The 23,660-nt window shown below is 36.4% G+C and overlaps 1 protein-coding gene across 1 annotated transcript in view; it reads right to left on the bottom strand.

The window, feature by feature from the left end:
• Positions 1-1,352: 1,352 nt before the first annotated feature.
• LOC134740954 (adenylate cyclase type 8) overlaps positions 1,353-23,660 on the bottom strand; it is a 49,355-nt gene continuing 27,047 nt past the window's right edge. The window contains exons 14-21 of the mRNA XM_063673626.1: positions 21,522-21,597; positions 19,347-19,436; positions 18,496-18,628; positions 17,002-17,084; positions 16,642-16,743; positions 14,822-15,070; positions 6,907-7,056; positions 1,353-5,792 (exon numbers count right to left, since the gene is read on the bottom strand). Of these exons, the coding sequence (XP_063529696.1) occupies positions 5,691-5,792; positions 6,907-7,056; positions 14,822-15,070; positions 16,642-16,743; positions 17,002-17,084; positions 18,496-18,628; positions 19,347-19,436; positions 21,522-21,597 (985 nt within the window). The 3' untranslated portion in view covers positions 1,353-5,690. The remainder of the gene's footprint in view (positions 5,793-6,906; positions 7,057-14,821; positions 15,071-16,641; positions 16,744-17,001; positions 17,085-18,495; positions 18,629-19,346; positions 19,437-21,521; positions 21,598-23,660) is intronic.

Below are 23,660 nucleotides of genomic sequence, written 5' to 3'. Positions count from 1 at the left end.
TTTCACTACTTCGTCTAACAAATTATTAGAAAACGTTCAAAAATTTCACAATCCATAGTTGACTTTGAGCTGCTCTAAATTGAAAATGACTGAATGGATCATTCCAAAATACATACACAGTGATTGTGAACATCCTCTATATAATGTTAAAAAATAATTAACCAGATATAACCAAAGATAAGAAGAGTACATCAAGTTGAAAAAAAGTATAATTTTCTGTTACATTAAACTGCAACTATTATTAAAACAAACAAAAAACCAGACTGTTTACATATATTTTTGAAATGGTTTTTTCACTAGCTTTCATTTGGTACCCATATTGCTATAGTAAGAAAAAAAAAACCGGCCAAGTGCGAGTCGGACTCGCGCACCGAGGGTTCCGTACTTTTTAGTGTTTGTTGTTATAGCGGCAACAGAAATACATCATCTGTGAAAATTTCAACTGTCTAGCTACAGCCTGGTGACAGACAGACGGACAGACGGACAGCGGAGTCTTAGTAATAGGGTCCCGTTTTTACCCTTTGGGTACGGAACCCTAAAAACAATCCCCCCCCCTCCCTTTTTTCATTAGCGGGCGTCATTTTTAAAATATATATAGCCTATGTCACAACCATAATTCTGACTAATTTAACTGGTGGTTGAATTCGTCCGAATTGTGTTAGTGACATAGGCTATATAAATTTTGAAAATGGCGCCCGTTAATGAAACAAGGGGGGGGGGGGGGATTGTTTTTTTTCTTACTATAGCAATATGGGTACCAAATGAAAGCTAGTGAAAAGACCATTTCAAAAATATATGTAAACAGTCTGTTTTTTGTTTGTTTTAATAATAGTTGCAGTTAATGTGACAGAAAATTATACTTTTTTTCAACTTGATGCACTTTTCTTATTTTTGGTTATATCTGGTAAATTATTTTTTAACATTATATAGTGGATATTCACAGTGACTTGGTATGTATTTTGGAATGATCCATTTAGTCATTTTTAATTTAAAGCAGTTCCAAGTCAACTGTGGATTGTGAAATTTTGGAACGTTTTCTAATAATTTGTTAGACGAAGTAGTGAAAATGTTACAGTATGTTATATATTTGTGATCTACTCACAAAGCCCTTTCATTTGGTACCCCACATGGTATGATTAAAAAAAAGTGAAAACTTTGTACTGCCGACTTTTTCACGTCACAGCACCTACCCCACCACTTTCGCGCTTGTCATCTCATATATTTGTGTTCAGGACATCACACTGAAATCACTGAATGCACTGATACCAAATATACCCATGTCTGCGACATGAGCGAAAAGTAACCTAAAGCCTGTTCCGCCAAGCTACAGCCAAAAATAAATAAATTGAACATTCATAGATATTGCTTTATTTAATAAAATTATAGCCACGAGAGGTTCAACCTTAGTTGATTGAGCTAAAATATGTATAAAATTATTAATAGTCACAAATCACAGGAAGATAATATATCACTAGAAAGAAAAAAATAAACGATCTCTCTAAGTAGTTCTAAAATAATTATTAACTACGTACAATAATATCACGATTGAAAGACCTACATTATGTACTGAAATATTGTAGTACCTATACTATAGAGATTCTCAATAAATATAAATCATCTATTAGATGGCTATATTTTAGTAGAACTTCCACAACAACGGTACATTTCTATAAGTAGGCTAATTATTCTAGGCGACTTTCAATAAAAGCACACATCCTAAAGCTACCTACAATCAATGACGACAGAAGAAAACACAGGTCTGATATAAGTATGGCTAAATGAGGCTAAGCGGAATTCAGCTACGGTAGAGAAATAATTAGGTATCACAATAATATGACTACTAAATAAAATACATGGAGGTGTATTAATATCTTATACAAAGGAGGCAACACCAATTCTATAGATTTACGCGAGAATCTTTTATTATGTAACTTGTATTACGCGATGACTGTGCATCACATTATCAGTACACTCTTGATGTTTATCGCCCAACGGATTTCACATATTAACAATTTATTGTTGACCCATAAATAAACAATGTGATACGACTTTTACGATATACATAAGTACCTACACCTACCTTGCGTAGCGTATTACTTACACTATAAATATCCTATCCTACCCTACGTATAGACTCACGTTAAGCGTATGTTTGTTAAAACTAGAACTTTAAAAATAATAACAATTTTAAAAGATGTCCATTTATTAATGGCCCGTGGTATTCAACTTCACATAAATCGGGCCGATAGATTTACTGCAGCGTATGCGGTTTAACTAATATATTTAGGTAGGCATAAGCAATCAATTGTTTATTCAATACAGGCAAAAACTGCTATTTAATTCAATATGTATTTGGTATATTAGCTCCGAGTTTTACGGCTACGGCTACCTATAGTGCGGCGGGTTATAGGTATATGCAGACGAGTGTGACGGATGGACGGGGCGGCGGCGCCCGGTGGCATAAGGTCAGCGTTATTTAATTGACGGGCATCGTGAAGCCGCTGTTTGACCATTTTAGTGCTAACTATCAATCAAACAACCAAACAATTTATGAAAACATGTGCAACACTCATTACAGAACTCCGGCTTTCTTGCTATTAGCTACAAGATAATTACAAAATTAGTACTAAGTAAGAATCTAATTAAATCGCTATGTCAAGTGTTTATATTAATTACCGCCGTTAGGGTAATAAACGTAATAGATAACACAATGCGTGACGACAGTGAGAATTTCGCAAACGTTGAAAACAGGGTATTTCCTATATTTACTGGCATACGTGTAATTTAATTCGAATAATTACAAGCTCTGTATTTCAGGTACACGTGCATTTATGATTTACCAACTCCGAAGTTGTCTTTAGAGAATTATACGCCCACCTTAAGCATCCAAACTATCGAGACTGAAATCATTCATTTTTGGTTACAAAATATCTCTTTTTAAGGCACACCTAAAACATGTTTATGAAGAATAATAATATAATTAAGTAATATTATACAAGCACTTCGGCCACATACATATTAGTGTTACTAAGAATTCATCATCGATTAGGTATATAAATGCACAGTTCGGTTTTGCCATAAATAATGCAGCGGAGCGAGAAGTGCAGGTTTATTTAACTTGCAGGAAGTCGGCAACGACCTTCCCTAGAGCAAAAATTCTGAAAATAATGAACGACTGTACTTCTAGACTTTTTAGAGAGCTTATATACTTCTGAGGGCCTACCGCGAACTTCAAAAAAGAATTTTCGTTATTAACTTTATCGCTATCGACTATCGAGCTAATGCATATTTGAGCGATCGGCAGATAACGAAATTTTATTTTTTGAATGTTTGCTGTATGGTCTCTGCTCCCTATTCCTAACCAAAGCTTTATTGAACTTTGTGCAACGTATGCACAGTATACCTACCGAAAATACTGCAAAGTAACTACATACATAGTTTAGTAGGTATGCATTGTACAGTTATAACTACAATAAATTGTTGCCTCATTACAAACATTATGAAGCGCTATGTTTATGGCGCTTTAAACTTCCATATTTTTTGCATAATTACCTTCTATAATAAATCTTTTTTTGTTGTGTCCTTTATAAATAATAACAAATGCATTGACTACTGGTGATTAAATATTGTATAAAACTATCTAAGTTTTAATCTATGAGGTGGAAAGTACAAAAATAATTAAATGTCAGTCTCAGACAAATACTTAAATCGATACGTAATCCAGGTTTTCATTTCACAAAACGTGCCCACTTATCTTATACATGTGTAGAGCAGACATGGCAATCCACTAACAAATTCTCTTACCTTTTTGCGATGGATGAATTCCTGGTATTGTCCGGCCTCATTCGAAAGCGTTTTTATTTTCATTACATACATTTTTCTCTAGACTAGAGTTACATCAAGTTAAGAAAATTGAGTAGGTAGGTACTGAACGCATTGGGAAAACACAATTTTGTGGCATTCGAGATAGTTTCCACACGGACGCTACTGCTACCACAAACGGTAAACGTTTAGAAGATTAATATTTTAAATTAGATAGGCGAAATTGCATACATTTCATTATATCTTGGATAGTTTAATAGCGACGAGAAAATGTCCCTACTTATTAGTAAATACATTTTGTCAACTATCCGAGGTACAATATTGTAATTTCCTCGTGGCCAAAATCAAATTTCTTTTCAAGTAGTCAAAGTAGTACATGACAGTTAGTTTATAAAATAAATGCTATTAGGTACAACGTTTTGCACTGCGGGGAGAATCGGCTATATTGTACCGCTGGTTAATTCGTACCACGTCTAGATTTCCCATTAAAAACCTAGTTTATTTACACACTAAACAATAATCTGATCAGAAATGGCATTTAGTTAGAAAACATGATTTTCGTGGGTTTGTAACAACATAATGACCAGTGATCTGGATAAGTTAAAAATTCGTAATAAGTAACAGTATTTAACTACATTTATATAAGGGTTTATTGCATTGGTTTTAAAACTTGTCAAAGTTTTATGCTTATGTTTTCACATATATTCCTCAACCCACCACCGGAGCGGCAGCTGACGTTCACGAGGGTTCATCATACATAGCCGTTAACCACTATACGAGTTTTCGCCCGGGAGGCGATTGGTCATGGAAATCTGTTCCTAGCCTGCGGTCTATATGCTCCGGTGGCCGTTTAAGAAGTGTAACGCTCTTACGGTAGATGTCGCTAGGGTCCCCTAGACCCATATAGTGGGAAGATTCGCTGGAGTATCGGTCAGAGGCCGTGAGTTCAAGTCTCACTTAAGGCAGTAATTTTTCCACTTTTAAATTTATTCTAAGCTGAATAGCATCGTTCACACACGTTTCTGCTTGTTAAATTAATTTACATTTGTAACTATCTTCATAAACCAAGTTTAAGTAAAAACCGGTACGATATAACCGAATCTCCCACTCTCCCCTAATTGTAACAGAAGTAAATAACTAAACGAATGACAAGTAGTAAATTCGATTAGATCCGAATAGTTAGTAAACCGTTTCGATATCATATATCGAGACGGTTTACTATTTATATTATCCTCTCCACATAAGTAAATTAATTACTAAGGCCGTTCCATGGGTTTGCCGCTATCACTGTCACATTTCGTGAAACAAGAAAGATCATACACGCCAAGTGTCAATTTTGATCGAATTTAGTCGATTTTTATTTATTTTAAAAACGTTACCTTACAATATCGAAATTCGAAAGCTATGAAATTACTATTTAATTTAAGATGGTTTTTTCGTCTTTTTTTGTTTATAGTATCACATAATAAATAACCGGGTAAAGTAGGATTAAAAGTCCGAGTTAGAGGTTACTTTGGGAATTAATTGTATCAAGCGAAGTGTCATAATTCGTGTATCGGAAGCTATGATGTTAAAGATAATATAGTCAAGAACTACATATATTTTTTCCACGTTTACGAATATCAACGCCTCAACATGATCATATAAGGAGATTTTTCGCCTTCTGGCTCAGGGAACCGCAATATATATAAATGTTTGCACTTGTTATAAGTAAATGTTTCCACCGTATCCATCCAACTTTATACAAAAAGGTGTAAAAATGGTTTTAAACACGTCAAAAAGTTTACTCATTGACCATTTCTCAATGCAGTTTGTAAACTTGGCCACGAGGAAAAAGCGCATTTCGACATGTTAGAGACGCAGAGGCTTCACTGCGATAGAAGTGGGACGTTTGCCTCGGGGTCGGCCACGCGCTGCGCAGCTCCGTTGGCCAGGGTGTCCCCGCCGGCTGCTATCTCGGCACCATGCCTCTGTAAACAAAACAGTGCTTATTTATATGTCTAAAACCATATTTTTTCATGTTTTTGTTATACCACTTGGTCGGCGTTATTGATATACCTACACATGACAAATTTCAGCTTTCTAGTACTAACAATCAGAGAGATAAGCACCGGACGGACGTGACAAAACTGTAAAAGATATAGGTATCGAATAAAAGAAAACAAAATGATCATAAAAATTAGTGTCTATTTCTTTTAATCTTAATCGCATCTCGCTACAATACCTTCTATTTTTTTTGGTTATAACCGATACAGTCAGTAAGTACAACTTAATAGTTATTTTCGTTGAACAAATTACAATTTAATATTCAATTTGATTTATTTAATTGTACAAGATAATTAAAGGGCAGGAATATAATTTACTATGCACTTTTAGCTGATGCAACATATTTTTCAAGGCATGAAACAAAGAAAGTTTAAGTAATTAAGTACCATCAGCCGTAAGAGTGCATGGCGACTTTATCAATGAATTCATTCATAATTTCTCCATGCAATTTCGCAGCTCACTGTACCTAAATAAGCTGATACATCGAGTTATTAATTATATTCTTGGAAAATATAGTACACATTTTGGTTACTTTTTATTTGTTCTATTAGTTAACTAATTAAGAATAAATAGGCTACAGGTGTTACTTTTATATCACTAATGAAAAGTATTCAATGTTTAAAATATTTTATATTTTTTTTATTTTAATGTTACCCACGTTCCACTTAGTGTAGATGCACGGTATATCCAGTCCTCATCTTGTCATCGTTACAGGAGGTTTGGAGCGATCTGAGCGATCTGCGCAGACAGGCCGGTGTGGGACGCTGGCCTGTCCGGGTAGACTGTTCAGAGCGACTCTATTTCTTTGCTCTTCCAGCGCTACCAGTATCTTGAATAGTCCGTAAAATCCTAAAGTCCAGCAAGCTAGAAAGATACTTACAGCCTTCGTACTGGCACTGTGCTGTTCTTATTTTGTACGTAGTCGGTATTTGACGCAAAAACTGAAAGTTCTTAACTTAATACAAAGATACGGGCTGTTACCAAAATTTGTTAAAATTCCGCTCTTGTAACCCAACAAGCAAATGAAGTAACACTTACGTTAGTACTGTCAGTTTGTCCAGCGGAAGCGTCTCGCTTGCCCTGCAGGTAGTAGGTCATAAGTTGACCCTTGCCCTTGACCGCGACTAGGCCGCGCTGCTCAAAGTAGTAGCCGAACGTCTCAAGTATATGGCACGTTTCTTCGGTCACCTGTCGGCAACATTTCGATACATATATACCTATTTTAATTTTCAGCAGAATGTTTTAAAAGTTGGTAAAGATCTGAGTGAATTTTTGAAGTGATTTTTTTACGTCATTCGAATATTCGGCAAAATAACTAATATGACATAAGGAAAGCCATTGAGTTAATTCGAATGGTATAAATATTATAACATAAGGCATTAGTAAAAAGTAGGTAGAAGCAATAAAATTCTGAAATTATTTTGGTCATGAGAATGACCTACATGGCAGGAAATGACGCGCGTTAGCTATACGAGAAGGATTTCAATATCCTAACAATATTTTAATAAAGAGAATATTTTAAAATTTAATATCCTTTTGAAAAAATCTATGAATGTAACATACTATACCTACTTACTTTTATAAAAATGTATTTGAAGTACTTTCCATCTATGTCGCACAGAGGGTACCAAACTACCCACACATTACATACCCTTGACACCCTGTATAAAGTGTTTTGTAGGAATCTATAAAATGTTGCAACATTGCTTAAATTGCAATCAATAAATGACTAACCGACTAAGTAAATTTAAATTAATAAATGCGGTATTGTGTCGTTGCTTGTATGACTAATGCTTTTGAAAGAGGCGTGATTAATATAATAGCTTTGCGAGTTTGCGCCTGCCCCGTGCCGTAACAACATTTTGTAGCTCTTCTGTAGGTGGCGTCGGATAACCCTGACTTTTATTTTTAATATTGTTAACACTGCACTGATGCATGTAGTTAATTAATTTAAATAGGGACATGAATTCATTAAATTCATATCGATTTTTATAAATGTATGTATGTGTTGTTTCGTATTTGTATATACAAAATATTTATTATAAACCAAGTGGGTATTCATTATATTAAATAAATATTGATATGATTAAAAATAAAAGACTCGAGGTTTCGATTTTTAAGACTGTAATTAGATTTAATACCTATTCTTAATATTTAATTATTAGTTACTAGCTGTTGCCCGCGACTTCGTACGCGTGGATTTGTATGTTGGTGGTTATATATTTTACATGAGCATAGAACATTATGCTGCAAAAGATATCAGTAGGGACGGTTAATCGTTTGTTAATAATTAATAATTATACAACGCATGAAATTTGTCTTTTACAAAGTACGAAGTTTCAAGCCCCTAACTAACATTTCGATGCTAGTGCGGAAAGTATGTTATTACTTCACGAGTACCGAGATATCTTGCCACGAGCAGTAGGCGAGTGGCAAGACTCGGGACGAGTGAAGAATGACATTTCCGCACGTGTATCGAACGACGTTTTTTAATACAGTTGCGAAAAAATAAGAAAAACAACAAGTAAGGAATGGAATTCGAAATTTTTATATTATTAATTCTGTGACATCATTGACATTGACATTATGAAGAGGTGTTTTTCTAGCTTTTATTCGACTAGAATAGATTTTTATTGAACCCACTTCAATGAAAGTTTTTTTTCAAATGCATGTTCTATAAGACAGAAACTATTATTACCTAAATATCGTTCTTAACGATTATTTGTGTATCGTATATTTATAAAAACAATATCGAATGTTGCCTTTGGAAACTTTAACATTCTTGCAGTAAGAAAATACGCCTCTTCTTTGACAGGCGTTCCGTTCCATTCAGACAACTTAAATGATGAAGAGGTAAGTAATAAAATATAAAATATGCATATTTTTTGTATTCTTACATTAACAGTAGGTTTTTATGTTGATTACGTCGTTTAAAGGAAACTAATATTAACACTCATCAATAATTAGTCATGAATTGGAACAACTAAAAATTTAAAAAAATTGGAAAAGTAAAGAGCACTAGTTCGCGAAAACCAACTTTCCGCACGCTAAACAGCTACGAACAGTAGCACTTTTTGGGCAAGTGTATTAAAAAAATTGTTCTTGATATAATCCCTGTCAACACTAAGATTTTCAAGTCCACTATTTAAAAAAAAATGTTCGCTCCCGATGCAAACTTTATTAATACAAACTTTTCAAACACGGTGCAATCAGTTTTCGTCTATTTTAATATAATGCCCTTTTACCAAGTTTTATGTTCCTTGATTAAACGAAAACTTGTACTACACATAAACTTACATCCCCTTTTTAACCCCCTTAGGGGTTGAATTATTAAGAACGATGAAATAACTTTTTTTGTAATATAATACAATGCCTTTCTAAGAAGTTTCAAAGCATTTGTAATGGATCCTTAAATTACTTTTCTTGTATTCTAATAATATGCCTTTATACAAAGACTGAAGTCCTGTATTTTTTATTTTTTATTTATTGGTTCACCAACAATTGTTTACACTTTGTTAAGTATAATTACAAACGTTTTAACTATAATCGCTTAGCGTAACAATTACTTAAAGGTAAACACCACATGCATTGAATGAAGTAAGAAAACTGCATCTACGTGACATACCTACTTTACAATATTAATAATGCATTAATTATAATACTGTTTACAATCGAAATTAAACTATCCTATCGTGAGACATATTTCAAGATGTTTAGATCAGTATGGTTTCACTCACTATTATTTTTAGTTGTTTTTAGTTGCTCAATAAAATGTTTGATCTCCATACAAACTTTCAAACCCCTTTTCACCACCTTGGGGGATGAATTATTAAAAACGCTGAAATCAGTTTTCTTGTTTTTTAATATAATACCTTTGTGCAGTTTCAAGTTCCTAGCTTATAATAAAATTTGAACCCCAAGACAAACTTTCATCCCCTATTTAAGTCCATCCCCCGTAGGGGTTACATTTCCAAAAACGTCGAAATCTTTATTTTTTGTAAGCGGCTATTATGCCTTTCTAAGAAGTTTCAAAGCATTTGTAATGGTTTCAAATATTCAACCCCTTTTTACCCCTTTTTGGGGATGAATTTTTAAAAACGCTGAAATTACTTTTCCTGTATTCTAATAATATGCCTAATGATACAAAGTGGTACGTGAGCCACTTAAGGGCGCACCAGAGAGCGGATCAGCTACACGCTAATAACGCGAATTAAAAATTGCCTACTCCAGAGCACACAGTCGCTGTGGCCGAAATCGGTCAGGAGAGCATCATCATCATATACAAAGTTTTAAGTCCCGCATTTAATACAATTTTTAATCTCCATACAAATTTCCTACCCCTTTTTCACCACCTTAGGGGATGAATTTTCAAAAACGCTGAAATTGGTTTTTGTAATTTTTAATAATATATCTTTTACCCAAGGTTCGAATTCATAGCTCAAAATAAAACTTGAACCCCATACAAACTTTGGACCCTCATTTCATCCCCTTAGGGGATGAATATAGAAAATTCCCTTCGTAGTGGATACTAACGTTATAAAAACTACCTATTGTGAAATAATCAGCTCTCTAGGTCCAACGGTTTGGGCTGGACGTTGATTTAAGTGAGTCAGTCAGTCAGTCAGGACTTTTCCGTTTATATATATAGATTACCATTCGATTCCTTATATTTATATAGTAACTATACATATTATTTATGCACGCAATATTTCATGTTTAAAGTAGCAATTTGATTGTTTCATGCATTAGGACGACAGCTACAAGAACATGACGTCATGCACATATTACCACTTAGTAACGGGCATTCCCAGCGGCGAGTAAGTATTTGCTTTTTATTACTGTTATTTTCACCTCAGCAGTGAGAACATAATAGACAACCTGAAAAATGTAATCCTTCTTCATCATTATTTTATTCACTTACATGTTTTCTTAAGATATTCTAACAATTTAGTTTAATTACCGCAATCAAACACAATAACACAACGAAATAGGTAAATTTTAAGTAAAATAATGAAAAAAAAAAATAACGAACATGAATTGACTTCAATCGATAGCTTTTTTTTGTAAAAAAACTTTGTAAGATACGGTTCGAATTGCGGATACTACTATTTTTTAACTAGTAGAGATTGTTAAAAGCAGAATTCTTTATTTTGAGTGATAATCTGTGTATTTTTTTAAAGTTAATTATTTTAATTGTATAATAAAATACGTTAATTAAACTGTTTTCATCAAATTTTAAACTTTATTTTCATTAATTAATTATTAAGAATTCATACTCGTACGTGTTTTGGAACGATGCGTTCGCGTTCGTACGTTTTTCGAGGGTCTATTACAAACCGTCAATATACCGTTGAATGTAGTTTGAACTTTTTTTTGTTTCTTTCTTTTTGCTAACGACGTAAAAGGGACAGAGAATAGAATCCAAGTATTTCGAATTTGTATTAGGCCCCGCATGGTGAAATGACATTTGAATATAAAGGTCACTAGAATGTCATTTTGTCTCATACATATGATGTTTTTAAGTAGCAAAATACTCTTTTCCCCTCACTAGCTCGGAAAGCCGTGTTTTATCCTTTAAAACAAGCGGGGAAAAACGCATTTTATCCACTAGTGGGGAAAGTAATTTGACCTTGGATGGAGCGTGTTTAAGTAGCTTTTGACAGATAACAAAACGTAAAACGCTCATAATAATGGTTCGTTCGATATTAATTATCATTAAATAAATGGTTTGAGAATCTAATAAAAAATTCCAAATTTAGCTTTATTTAATAATTTTAAGTCATAAACCTTAAAATTCCATAAGAAACGTTAGATTTTTTATAATGATGTTAAATATAATTCTGAACGCACAAGTTGAGTCGATGCAATTTCAAAACGCATCGTTGACATTTCATACGTCAGGTCAGAACAGAAATGTCAACATTGTCAACAAATGTTTTACTTAAAAACAATTCTCACCGACTCACGTAAAAATCAGAATTTCCAGTGTTTTCTGTTATAATATCGTACAAAATAAGTGATTCCAGTGATGAAGATGATCTAACGCCTGTGGATGTTGCACTTTCCTCGCTATAGTGAGGGGAAAAGTTTTGTGTCACACACGGGTGCAAATGTATTTTACTTCTCGTGTGTTGAAACACAACTTTGCACCCTTGTATAACAAATAACTATTTCACCTCAGCAGCTCGAACAAGCCTACTTTCTTGGATCACCTAAATTCCATCCATAGCAAAATAAAATTTACTATGGAGTTGGAAAAATACTGTTCTCTCCCCTTCTTAGATGTATTGGTAAAAAGAAATCCTGATAACACCCTAGGTCGCACTGTGTATAGGAAACCTACTCATACTGATAGGTACTTAAATGGCAAATCGCATCACCATCCCAGTCAACTTGTTACAGTAGGCAAATCTTTGTTTCAGAGAGCCCAGAGGATATGTGATGACCAGCATCTGGCCGCGGAGCTCCAGCATGCCAGGCGCGCGCTCCAGGCAAACGAGCTCAGGATACCGCGGGTCAACCAGAGGTCCCACATTAAGATCCCCACAGTCGAGCGCAGGCCTGCCATTCTGCCTTTTGTCAGGGGGGTCACGGACAGGATCAGCCACATCTTGAAGCGTGCTTCTATAAAAACATATTTCAAGCCAATGAAGAAGATGTCACAATTCCTGAGGCCTGTAAAATGCAATACCCCTCTACAGACTGCAGGAGTGTACAGGCTGGACTGTGAGTGTGGCCTATCATATGTCGGGCAGACGAAACGGAGCATTTCCACTCGGGTGAAGGAACACATAGCTGATGTCAAGCACCGTCGACCTAGGTCTGCTGTCTGTGAGCATGTCATGGATAAAGCCAATCACTCAATCAAGTTTGATAAGCCTCTGGTTCTTGCCAAGGAGAAGCGTTACATACCCAGAATGCTGCGCGAGGCCATTGAGATTGAGAAATATCCAAACTTTAATAGGGAAGATGGCTTTTCTCTACCACCAGCTTGGGATCCTGTAGTCCATCTGATAAAGGAGCAAGCGAGACATAGACTGTGAGACCTTAGTGTTGGATGATGCTGGACATTGTGATGTTTTGAAAAGATGTGTCCCGCCGAGTTTGTTGCCGGTCCCATATTGGGATACCCTCCTACAATTTAGGAGGGAATTAAATCTTCTCGGGTCCGTGGTGTAGGGTTGGAGCCGGCATAGTTTTTATCGCGTATATATATATATATATCTTTACTTGAAAAATAATTATAGTGTATAACTAGCCTTATGAACCGATTTTGCATGTACAACCAGCCTTAAAGTTTGTAGTCTATGATTGTTCATTATTTTAGTATGTGGGTATTTTTGCACTTTGTAATTTTTCCTCAGTCACCCGTTGACCACGAACGCTGTAAAGAGTTCGAAACGTCGGGATGTATTATAAATTCAATATACGCGATATAATCCGTTTTCATAGTTTTATTTCATGAGTAACTATCGCGGTAACCGAAGACAATATTAAGCCTACTTTCATCACTCCCTGGAGTGAGGAAAGTGCGACTTTCCTCACTCCAGGGAGTGAAACAATGTAGCTTTTTAATTTAGTGAAGGCCATGAACTTCATACTTTTATTACATTTTTTTTATGGTATGGTATGGTATGGTTTGGTATGTTATGGTATGTTATGTTATGGTATGGTATGGTATGGTATGGTATGGTATGGTATGGTATGGTATGGTATGGTATGGTTTCGTATCGTTTCGTATCGTGTCGTGTCGTGTCGTATCGTATCGTATCGTATCGTATCGTATCGTATCGTATCGTATCGTATCGTATCGTATCGTATCGTATCGTATCGTATCGTATCGTATCGTATGGTATGGTACATATTATAATACTTTTTTTTCCTGTTTATTCTGTGTAATTCGAAATACATTTTAACCTTTAATATGTTCTCACTACTGAGGTGAAAAATTATGTGTGCAACACGAGAGCAAAGTTATTTTACTTCTCGTGTTTTTGAGTCCCTCGCTACGCTCAAGATTCCACCTTAGAATCTTTCGCTTTCTCGGGACTCAAAATAAACACTCGCAAGAAAAACCAACTTTCCTCTCTTGTTGCACAAATAACTATTGTACGAGCTGCTGAGGTGAAAAACAAATTAAACGAAAAAGTATGCGAGCACAGTTCCTTCGTCACGTTATTCGCGATATTTTTGAGCGGCTCCTCAAGATTACTGTGATGCTCGCGCGCTCGAGCGCTATTGGTCCAGGATTTAAGAATGACTGCAGTCATTTAAACACGTTATGATTGACAGGTAAAATTTCTTGAAAATTACAATACCTATGCATGTGATGCAATACTTAGGTGATCATGATCAATCATAACGTGTTTAAATTCTCCCCGTCCCTATGTCACAGAATAACTAATAGTCTATGTTAATTAATTGATACGATATCGTATATCAAATTATCGCATTCGCGTTTATATTACGCATTTTAATAGGTAGTTATACGTAAAATTGTCAGATATAAATTGCAATATCGAATTAGGACACACACTACTTAGATCAAATTTTTATTTAACATATATAACCAATACCCATTTGTACTATTTCCAGCAGATCCTATGTATGAAAATACCTCAAAAAATTTGACAAATTCATAAAATTTCATTAAACGTTCAGTATCATCTTACTCGCCCATAAATCGAATTAATTATAAAGGTGTGGCGGTTGACACGATTCAAGGCTTTATACCTTATGTACTTACCCAAAAAATCCATGATAAAATATTGATTGTTGAGGCATGCGAGTTCCCCTGCGGTGAGTGCGTCATCCTTGAGGCGCGTTGAAGGTTTTGCCTCAGATGTCGTAATGCGGCTGGGCTGAGACGAGCCCGTAGTGCAGCTCTTGATGCCTAGTGCCTAGGTGCAGGAGAAAGTACTTGCTTTATGCTATCCGCCTTGTGTTGGTTTACCTGTATGCAACCAGCTTTGCCGGTGCTCTCCATCCTCGATGCGACGTTGACGGTGTTTCCCCAGATATCGTAATGCGGCTTGCGTGCGCCGATGACGCCCGCAGTAATGGGTCCGTGGTTGACGCCCAGCCGCAGCACGAAGTGGTTGAAGGATTGCTCGTTGATGGCAGCCAGCACGCGCTGCAGCTCCAGCGCGAACTCCACCAGGCACGCCAGATGTGCCCAGCGTACCAGCGTGCCGTCTGACGGCTGATTACACAATCAACTATTTATTCATAACGTCGCACACACATAAAAAAGTCATCAGTCAATTGAAATTCTACTAAAGTATATCCACCGCGCCCGGGGTAATCAAAACAAGCGGCTACAGCTAACTTCCATTGATTTTGCTTTCCAGGGGGGCCTACCCAAGATGAGAATCATTGATAGATAAAGCCGATCGATATGTGTAGAAAATGTAATAATGTGTAGAAATAGTCACGTGACTTCTCGTAGCATGTGACATCCCGATACATTTTTGCTTTTCGTGTGGCGATATACGATTGTCATCTTGGCTAGGCCCTCAGGTGCTACATGAGCGTTGCTCTTTTTATAAATAATTTTGAAAATTCGCTTTAAAAAAAATATAGTCAGCCTCACAAGTTGTACACAACTCACAACACAACGTCTTCTCTTGAAATTCTGGTGCTTACACACCAACAGGAAGTTAAAACAACTATAGGAATAAGTTTTTATTAATAATTTATTAAGCGCCCACTGTGTCCCACTGCTGGGCAAAGGCCTCCCCCCTCTTTTTCTACTCGTCTCGGTTTGGAACTAACTTTGGCTAGTCGCTAGTCTCTCAAAACGGAGTCCAAGTTATCCCGCCATCGCCGACGAGGTCTGCCAGCTCCTCGGTTCGGCTCGTGGGCCTTCCAAGTTGTGTAGAGTTTTAAACCAAGATTCAGAACTAGCGATTTTGATAGCACAGACTGTGGAAGTGTTATTTATACGTCGTCATTTCATAGAAGTTTGACGTTTAAAATAACACTTGCACAGTCTGTGCTATCAAAATCGCGGCAGAATGGTTCTTGGTCTAACTCTATTTAACTTTGATCATTCTGTATGCATAAAGAAATAGGTAGGTAAATGATATAACTGAGGACATAATAATCACGCGCGGTTATAAAAGCTTGATCCCCGTCATCGTAACAGACATTTTATGATACGCTGATCTACTTGAAATACGTAACGACCAATCGACCATAATCAATTCCTTTTAAAGCGCAAAGGAATGTCCGTAACAAGCCGCATTTCTATGGTGATTTTACTCCTATGTTTTTCTAAGATATTGCATTCCCTTGTTTAATTTATTCGCAGACTTAATTTAAATTGACAAAATTGTATGTCAAACCTTCAATAGTGTGTAACCTTTAAAGTTATGTAGTTAGCACTTAGAACTCCCTAATACTACTGGTCGATGTCAGTAGCTATCATTTAACATTTACAAACCACTTTTATTGCTAACTGCACTATTTAAAAGAGTGAATCTGTTCCGTACCAAAGTTGTAACTATACCTATGGACCTATGGACAATCCAAACACAACAGGGTGTCTTAACTTATACAAAATCAAATAAAGTTTTAAAATAGTCTTAGGGAGTTAAAAGTAATAGTTTTTAGTTTATAAAAAATTGTGATTTCTGACTTAGGATTTATGAAGAATTAACCTTCGCCCGCAACTTGTTATGCAACCTCCCTCTTATCCCACCCTTCCTCCCGTACTTGCAACCCTCATATAGCCTTAGGCCCCTTGGCAGTGAATTTTTATGAAGATAATACCTGCATTTGTCGAGTGGGATTTAGGCCTGATGCTGCCATATATGTGGAGCTGATTGTCTTTATTTTAATTATGTCTTTGCTGAATTTTGCATCCTCTAACAGCTGAAAATAAAAATAAAATATGAAAAAGACAGTTAATTTACATTTAACGGCCTCCTAGCTTAGTATTTCTATGTATTTAAGTATTTATCTAAATGCAAGTATTAAGCAAGAATTTGCTAAGTAAACAGTACCATGGATAGTGTTAACAATAGCAAAGTTTATTAAATACAACGCTTGCTCGATTCGAGATTCCTACAAATTACAGGTTAGCAATAGTATAATTCAATAAAAACACGGTGTATAATGATATATAGTTACCAAATCAAAATCAGATATGACTTCATTCAGAAATCGTAAGCATTCCAAGCCTTGGTTATTAACGGTCTCTTCCGAGTAGAACTCTGAAACAAAACGTAAATATATAAGGTTGAGACATAAAAATATAATTTTTTTCGGAGATATCTACGAGCACCTAAATAAAAATGTCATTGGATGTGGATGTTAGATTACTTTGGATTGGAGTTTTAGTTAAATCAATAGATGGATACAGTCTAAGGAAAAAACGGGCCTCGAAAATCACGAAAATTTGATTCTCGATCAGATGGCGTTACTACCTTTGGCCTACTCTCGTATAGAGGGCGTTGATGATTTCGTTTGTTATTTAACATTTTTAACGCATATCAGTGAAAGAACATGGGTCAAAATCATAAAAATAATTAATGCAAATAAAAAAAATCATTTATCCATATTTTAATACATTTTATCGTATTTTTATAAATCTTCATTTTTAGGTTTAAAATGTGTCGATAGATGGCAGTGAATTTACTGTGGTTACAAAATTTACTATGACAGTACCGCTCTATGGTTAAATATATTAAAAGGGTCACTTACGTTAAGTCGATAATTCCTCGAAATATGGACTGCCATAAGGAGCTTATAGTTACAATATTGCCTACAATGATACACTATACGAGTATATGTATATACCAGCCGCCGTCCATACGATAAAATAAAGAAGGACCTTCATCTGGAACCATATAATATATGCATCTGCGTCGGTCAGCCAACGCATGTGGCTCTAGATTAAGCTCCTCGTTATGGCGCAATTTTCGACTTATTAAACATAAGCACAGATTAATAAATAGTTACTACGTAACAGATACATCATTCCTATACAAAAGCGAAAATACCTACGCTATAATAGCCTACAAAATCTTAATAATAATACCTGCTGCTCAGGATGAGAAGAAATGTACCATAAGTACGCGCACAAAGAGTCGAGACTGCCTTGCTCGCCGTGCGAGTCACGTGCCAACGCGTCATCGTAAGAATGCGATAGGGTTGAACTGTTACTTATGTTATTGTTGTAATAAAACGAATGTTGCGAATCAACCATATTTTTTATTAGTCAATCAAATATTTAAAAACAACACTTATAATACCTGACTCAAAAAACTCCTTAATTTACGATTTACCTACTTATGTTCAAAGAAATAAATGGTGACAAAATTCACAAAGATAGATTTAAAATACTACTCGGTAAATACGACAAATTTTCCTTTGTTTTTTGACTTTTACACCCATCTACTGCACAATAATTACGTGGTTTCGGAATTTCGAAGCGTAGGCGCGGGAAACGTGCGGTGCGAGCGCTCAGGCGGGCGTTCGGCGGCCCTCTGTCGGTTGAATCGTCCACGATACGCCGAGCGGTAGGCATATAGCGCGTGGCCTTGAGCGAGTGAAGGAGGCCTGACATAAGTGACCCGTTTTAATATATTGAATATGTTTGAATCCCACAGATGTTTTTGTTACCTGAGAAATTGGGCATGGAAGCAAAAAGCACGCCGACTTCAGCATAGCTCTGGCTGTAGAGGTCTCGGTGGTGATGTCGCGCGCCCATGAAGTGCCGCGCCACGTGCGGCGGCAGCACGTTATGCACCAAAGCCTGTTATTCATTCATATAATTATAAAACGGCCTCCTAGCCTAGTCGGTAGTGACCCTGCCTACGAAGCAGTAGGTACCGGGTTTAAATCCTGGTAAGGGCATTTATTTGTGTGTTTTATAACGAATATTTGTTCCTTAGTTATGGATGCTATGTATCTAAGTATATATTTAATTATTTATCTCTATGTAAGTATGTATATCGTCGCCTGCCATGGTTACAGTCACCTGCAACAATATGTTACTCTTCGAAGGCCCCAAAAATATGTGACACGCTCTTAATGGCTCTTATGGCTCTACAAATAGGATCGTGTCAAATATTTTTGCGGCCTGCATTGTGTAAAATATTATTGCAGGTGACTGTACTAAGACTAAAAACTAGTTTTCACCAAGGAACTTTGCGAAGACTAGATTTGACTGAAAAATCCTAGTTACAATATAACTAGTTTTTACCGTGGCCACACGGAAATACTAGTTTTAACTAGTGAAAAAGCGTTTTCACTGAGGTGATACGGAAAACTAGTTTTAAGTGTTTAACTAGGGAAAACGCGTTTTCACTAAAAACCGTAACACTTTAGTTGTATACATATAAAAATTGACTTCATTGTGTGATATCCTTCAGCTTGACATTTGTGTTTGTTAGAAAATATTATAGTCATTTAGTTTTACGGACATACGGACCTGGAGGTAATAATTACGGAGATACGGAGTAATACTGTACCTGGTTTCTGCGCCGCAGGTCGGCCGCTTGCTCGGCCTGGCCGCGCATACGCTCGCCGCGCGAGTGACGCGCGCGCTCCAGCGACTCCGTCTGAGACCAAACAAACACTATTAATAGCTCAGCATAGGGTTGCGGAACTACTGAACCTAGTTTACGTTTATTTATATAAACGTATACCAGTTACTAACTAGTTACGTAAAACAGTCCCGTTACTGGGGGATTAAAAAAATAACATATTATCACCCTGCCTCATACAGGAGATCTCGAATAGTTAAGTAGCAGGTACCTATTATATTACACTACTTTACGCTCTTAATTGGTCATTTAAGATATATAATGGTGCACTTCATATAATTATAGAAAAATGTACGCGTATAAAATGTATGCAAAATATATTGCGCATTTTGAGCAAAATTAGAAATAGGACCATCGTTGTAATACCACACCACCATAGTATGACCACTAACATTAGAGACGAGTTTCGGAGAGCCCAGGTCTCGTGGATTACGCAGCGCGCGGCTATCGTGACCGCTGATCATGCACTGTTGGTGCTTCAAAATGGTGACCTCGGCTCAACAAAACATGTCGCGCGACTCACGTGCGAGTGACTACGTGAGATAAATCTTAAAACTAGCTTAGTTAGATCTAATCAGTGAGAATTCGCACACCACACGCCTCGTTCAAAGTTAGCAATATTTATTTGTAATTTTATTATCAGTCAGCATCAAAGTGGTCAAAATGGTCAAATATAGTTTGTCAAAGGATTAGTTTAGTTAGAGTTCTTATTTACTGCCAATTTGGTTTGACCAACTATATATATATGTATATCGCAACGCACCTTTGTCACCATAGAAATAAGGATATTATAACTGGCCGTATGCCTATAGCCTAGCTTTAATCTCAATTTTCATTACAAAACAGAAAATGTCTTGTAATACTAAAATCCTCAACAGTCACATATTTCATGTTCCAAATAATTCCATGTTTTACTACTTGTCACTAATGTTCTCGTTAAATTAATCCTTATTTTAACATAGAAATAATCAAAACAAAAAAATAAATAAAATATAAAACAACAAAAAAAACAAACAAAAAATGTTCGCGCGGTGGAGATCGAACTCTGGAGGTCTGTGACTGGGCGCGGCTTGGTGACGGGCGTCGGGGCCGCTGCACCACGAGCTCGTTGTAGTTTGCTGCGAATATTGTGTCCATATTGAATCAATCGACATTACATGGCACGAGGCAAACGACCTCTTCCTCAATTCTGGTATCCTGGTACTTTTAGATAACAATATGTCGCCATTATGTCACTATTATGTCGCCAGTATGTCGCCGTTATGTCACCAATATGTCTAATACGAACTTACTGGCCCTTAAGTACATACATGTCATACATTCTACATAATGCGATCAATGAGTTAATACGTCGTAACATGGTCTCGGCGAACGTGCCTTGCATTCTGGAGCCTCAAGGTTTAAGTCGTACAGACGGCAAGCGCCCAGACGGCTTGACGCTGGTTCCGTGGGCCTAAGGCCCCTGCCTACTGTTGGACGCTACCTGCGTGAGTACATTTGCACCTACTCTCCTAGCTCCCGCCAGTAGGCTAGCAGGCGCGGCCGCTGAAAATGCCGCGAGGCTCAAGCACTCCAAATACGCCAATCTGGAACCGGCGTACGACTTTGTTCAGGTCGCGGTGGAGACGGCTGGGCCGTGGTCGTGGTGTTTGGAAGCGAAGAAGTTGGTGAGAGACTTGGGGCGGCGTTTACGTGATAGAGGTTGCGATCCCCGTTCAGGCTCCTACTTGGTCCAACAAATATCGCTTGCCATCCAGCGCGGCAATGCCGCAACTCCGCAAGTATATTTGGCACGTTTGGACAGGGTGGGGGTCGGAATGGGGTTTATGCTTAGTATAGATAATGTATATAGGTAGTTAATGTCTAGTTAGTTTTAGTGTTTTTGTTTAGTTTTATATGTACCTACGTGTTTGTTTTAGATTTTAATATTTGATAATGTTTCTTGTATGATGACTGTGTGTATTTTAATTAAAAAATATCTATATACTAAACTTACATTTGATACCAATTGTACTCGTATTTGACAACCCTACTACTATAACCTACTACTGTAGTAGATAAACACGATACTGTGAACCATAAATATGGATCTTTACTCACATATCTGTTCAGTATGAGTAACGCGATCACTATGAAGAACAGCATGAGGATATGTCGGCCAAGGTGGATTTGCGCTCTGGAAAATATAATATTACCGTTTATAATAATCAAAGAGAATATATAGGACAGAGGTATATATATATAGTAAATTTTGTAATCACAGTAAATTTATTGCCAATCTAGTAAAAACGTCCTATTTGCGCTGTTTGACAGCTGAAACAGAGGCCTTGCCAAGCGCCACTAATTTTCTTGTTACTGAATTATCAAACGTCAACTTTGACAATCAAATTTAACGCATAATCGGCATAATGTACAGAGCCGTACAGCACCATCTACATTAGCTGTCTAATCTGAAGCACGATTTATCCTTGAACTTTATACATCTCGTACAAACAATGAATCTTTGGATATAGTGATAGGTACCTACATAAAATACCGGTGTCGACATAAGGTACACAGCGTCATAGAGATAGCCGGGACATTCACAACGCTTGCCTAGTACGTTGCCTCAAATTAATAACTACGTCTACAATTTTCATCTTTGATTAGGTATACATAGTTGCATACCTAGTTGTTACTGTTGTTAGGGATCGCAGGGAGTTAGTTAAACGACAGCGAAGCAAATTAATAGTCGATTTGGAATGTTCTTAGTGTTAGGCAACGTTTGATATAATTCCAACAATGTCGCAAAGTGGGCGCATGGAACGCGTTAAGGAATGTTTTTTTCCATCAACGCGCCTAACTGAATCATGAATCACGCAACTAGTGTAGTTAAAGCGATGATTTATTGCTATGTATTTGTAGATCTTTCGTGCTCTTTCATGAGAAAAAATGTAAACAATATACTGGTGACCTAGTTTAGATACTGAGAGAAAAAGTGTAGAAGTAAGACAACTGATAATTAAGTAGGTAGGTCACTCAATATTAAATAACTAACTCTAAGAAATGTATTGTTATAATAGTATTTTCATAAATACCTAATTAGGTAAATATATATTTTACATACTTATAGGAGTCAACTTAAAATAAAAGCATTTATCGACAATGAAAAATTACACACACATTTTGAAACGTTTACAAATGAAAAAGTCGCGATTCAGTTTCAAGCCTTCATAGTCTGACTAACTTACTTTCATCGCTATATATAGTACCTATACAAGCTTTTATCGCTGACTGCACTTTTCTTTCAACAAACAGTAATAGAGTCATATACATCGAGATAATTCTAACAGACCAAAAGACAATTAGGTTGCGTTGTTTTATCAAAGAGTTCCTATGGCCACCTTCTGTGGTCATCATCAGATCAGCTCATTGGTACAATAATATTGCAATGTCACCCAACTTATGTGAAGTCTCAGCTTAATGTCATAATGGGAAGAGGGTCTAATTTAACTTGTAAATAATCGGCAAAGAGCATGTCAGGCCATGCTCAGTGTAGGGTTTCGTAGTTAGCATTCTGTCAAAATAGGCCAGACTGTTAAATATAGGGCTATTGGTAAGTATCATTCAGGCATCACGGAGTATACCTTTGCAGGCTGCAGCGCTTTGTACGTCTTTTTACTAAGAAAAGAAGATTTTTTGCAATAACTCAAAAACGACTTGACCGTGATCGCTATAGTTTTTATTGAAAGTTTTATTAAGCTTTTGTTTCACGATTTTTTTTTCATATTTTTTGAACCCATGGTTTAAAAGTAAGAGGGGGGCCACGTTTTTCAAACAAATCAAAAAATTGTTTCTGGAGACCCGTATTCGTTTTGAAAAACCCCCCACTATACCCCACACTATTGGGTCAAAGCAAAAAAAAACATTTTGTATGGGAGGATTGGGAGGTACCCTAATTTTTTTTATTTATAGTTTTCATTTTACTGTTCTGTCGCAATGCATGATTTATGTATCCATGCCAAATTGCAGCTTGCTAGCACTAACGATCACGGAGCAAAGCCTCGGACAGAAAGACAGATATGGCGAAACTATAAAGGGTTTCTACCTAGGTGACTACGAAACCCTAAAAAGGGGGTTTATTTAAAAAATATAGGCGCAAAATTATGATCTCCCATCTCTCAGATTTTTTATTTATTTTCGCGAATTTTCTGAATTTTAACTTGGATATTTCACCGATGATTTGACTCCAAAACATCG

The sequence above is a fragment of the Cydia strobilella genome, chromosome 4 (genome assembly GCF_947568885.1).
Source record: "Cydia strobilella chromosome 4, ilCydStro3.1, whole genome shotgun sequence".
NCBI lineage: Eukaryota > Metazoa > Arthropoda > Insecta > Lepidoptera > Tortricidae > Cydia > Cydia strobilella.
Note: the sequence above shows the minus strand (reverse complement) of the source record. Positions and strands in the feature narration are given on the sequence as shown.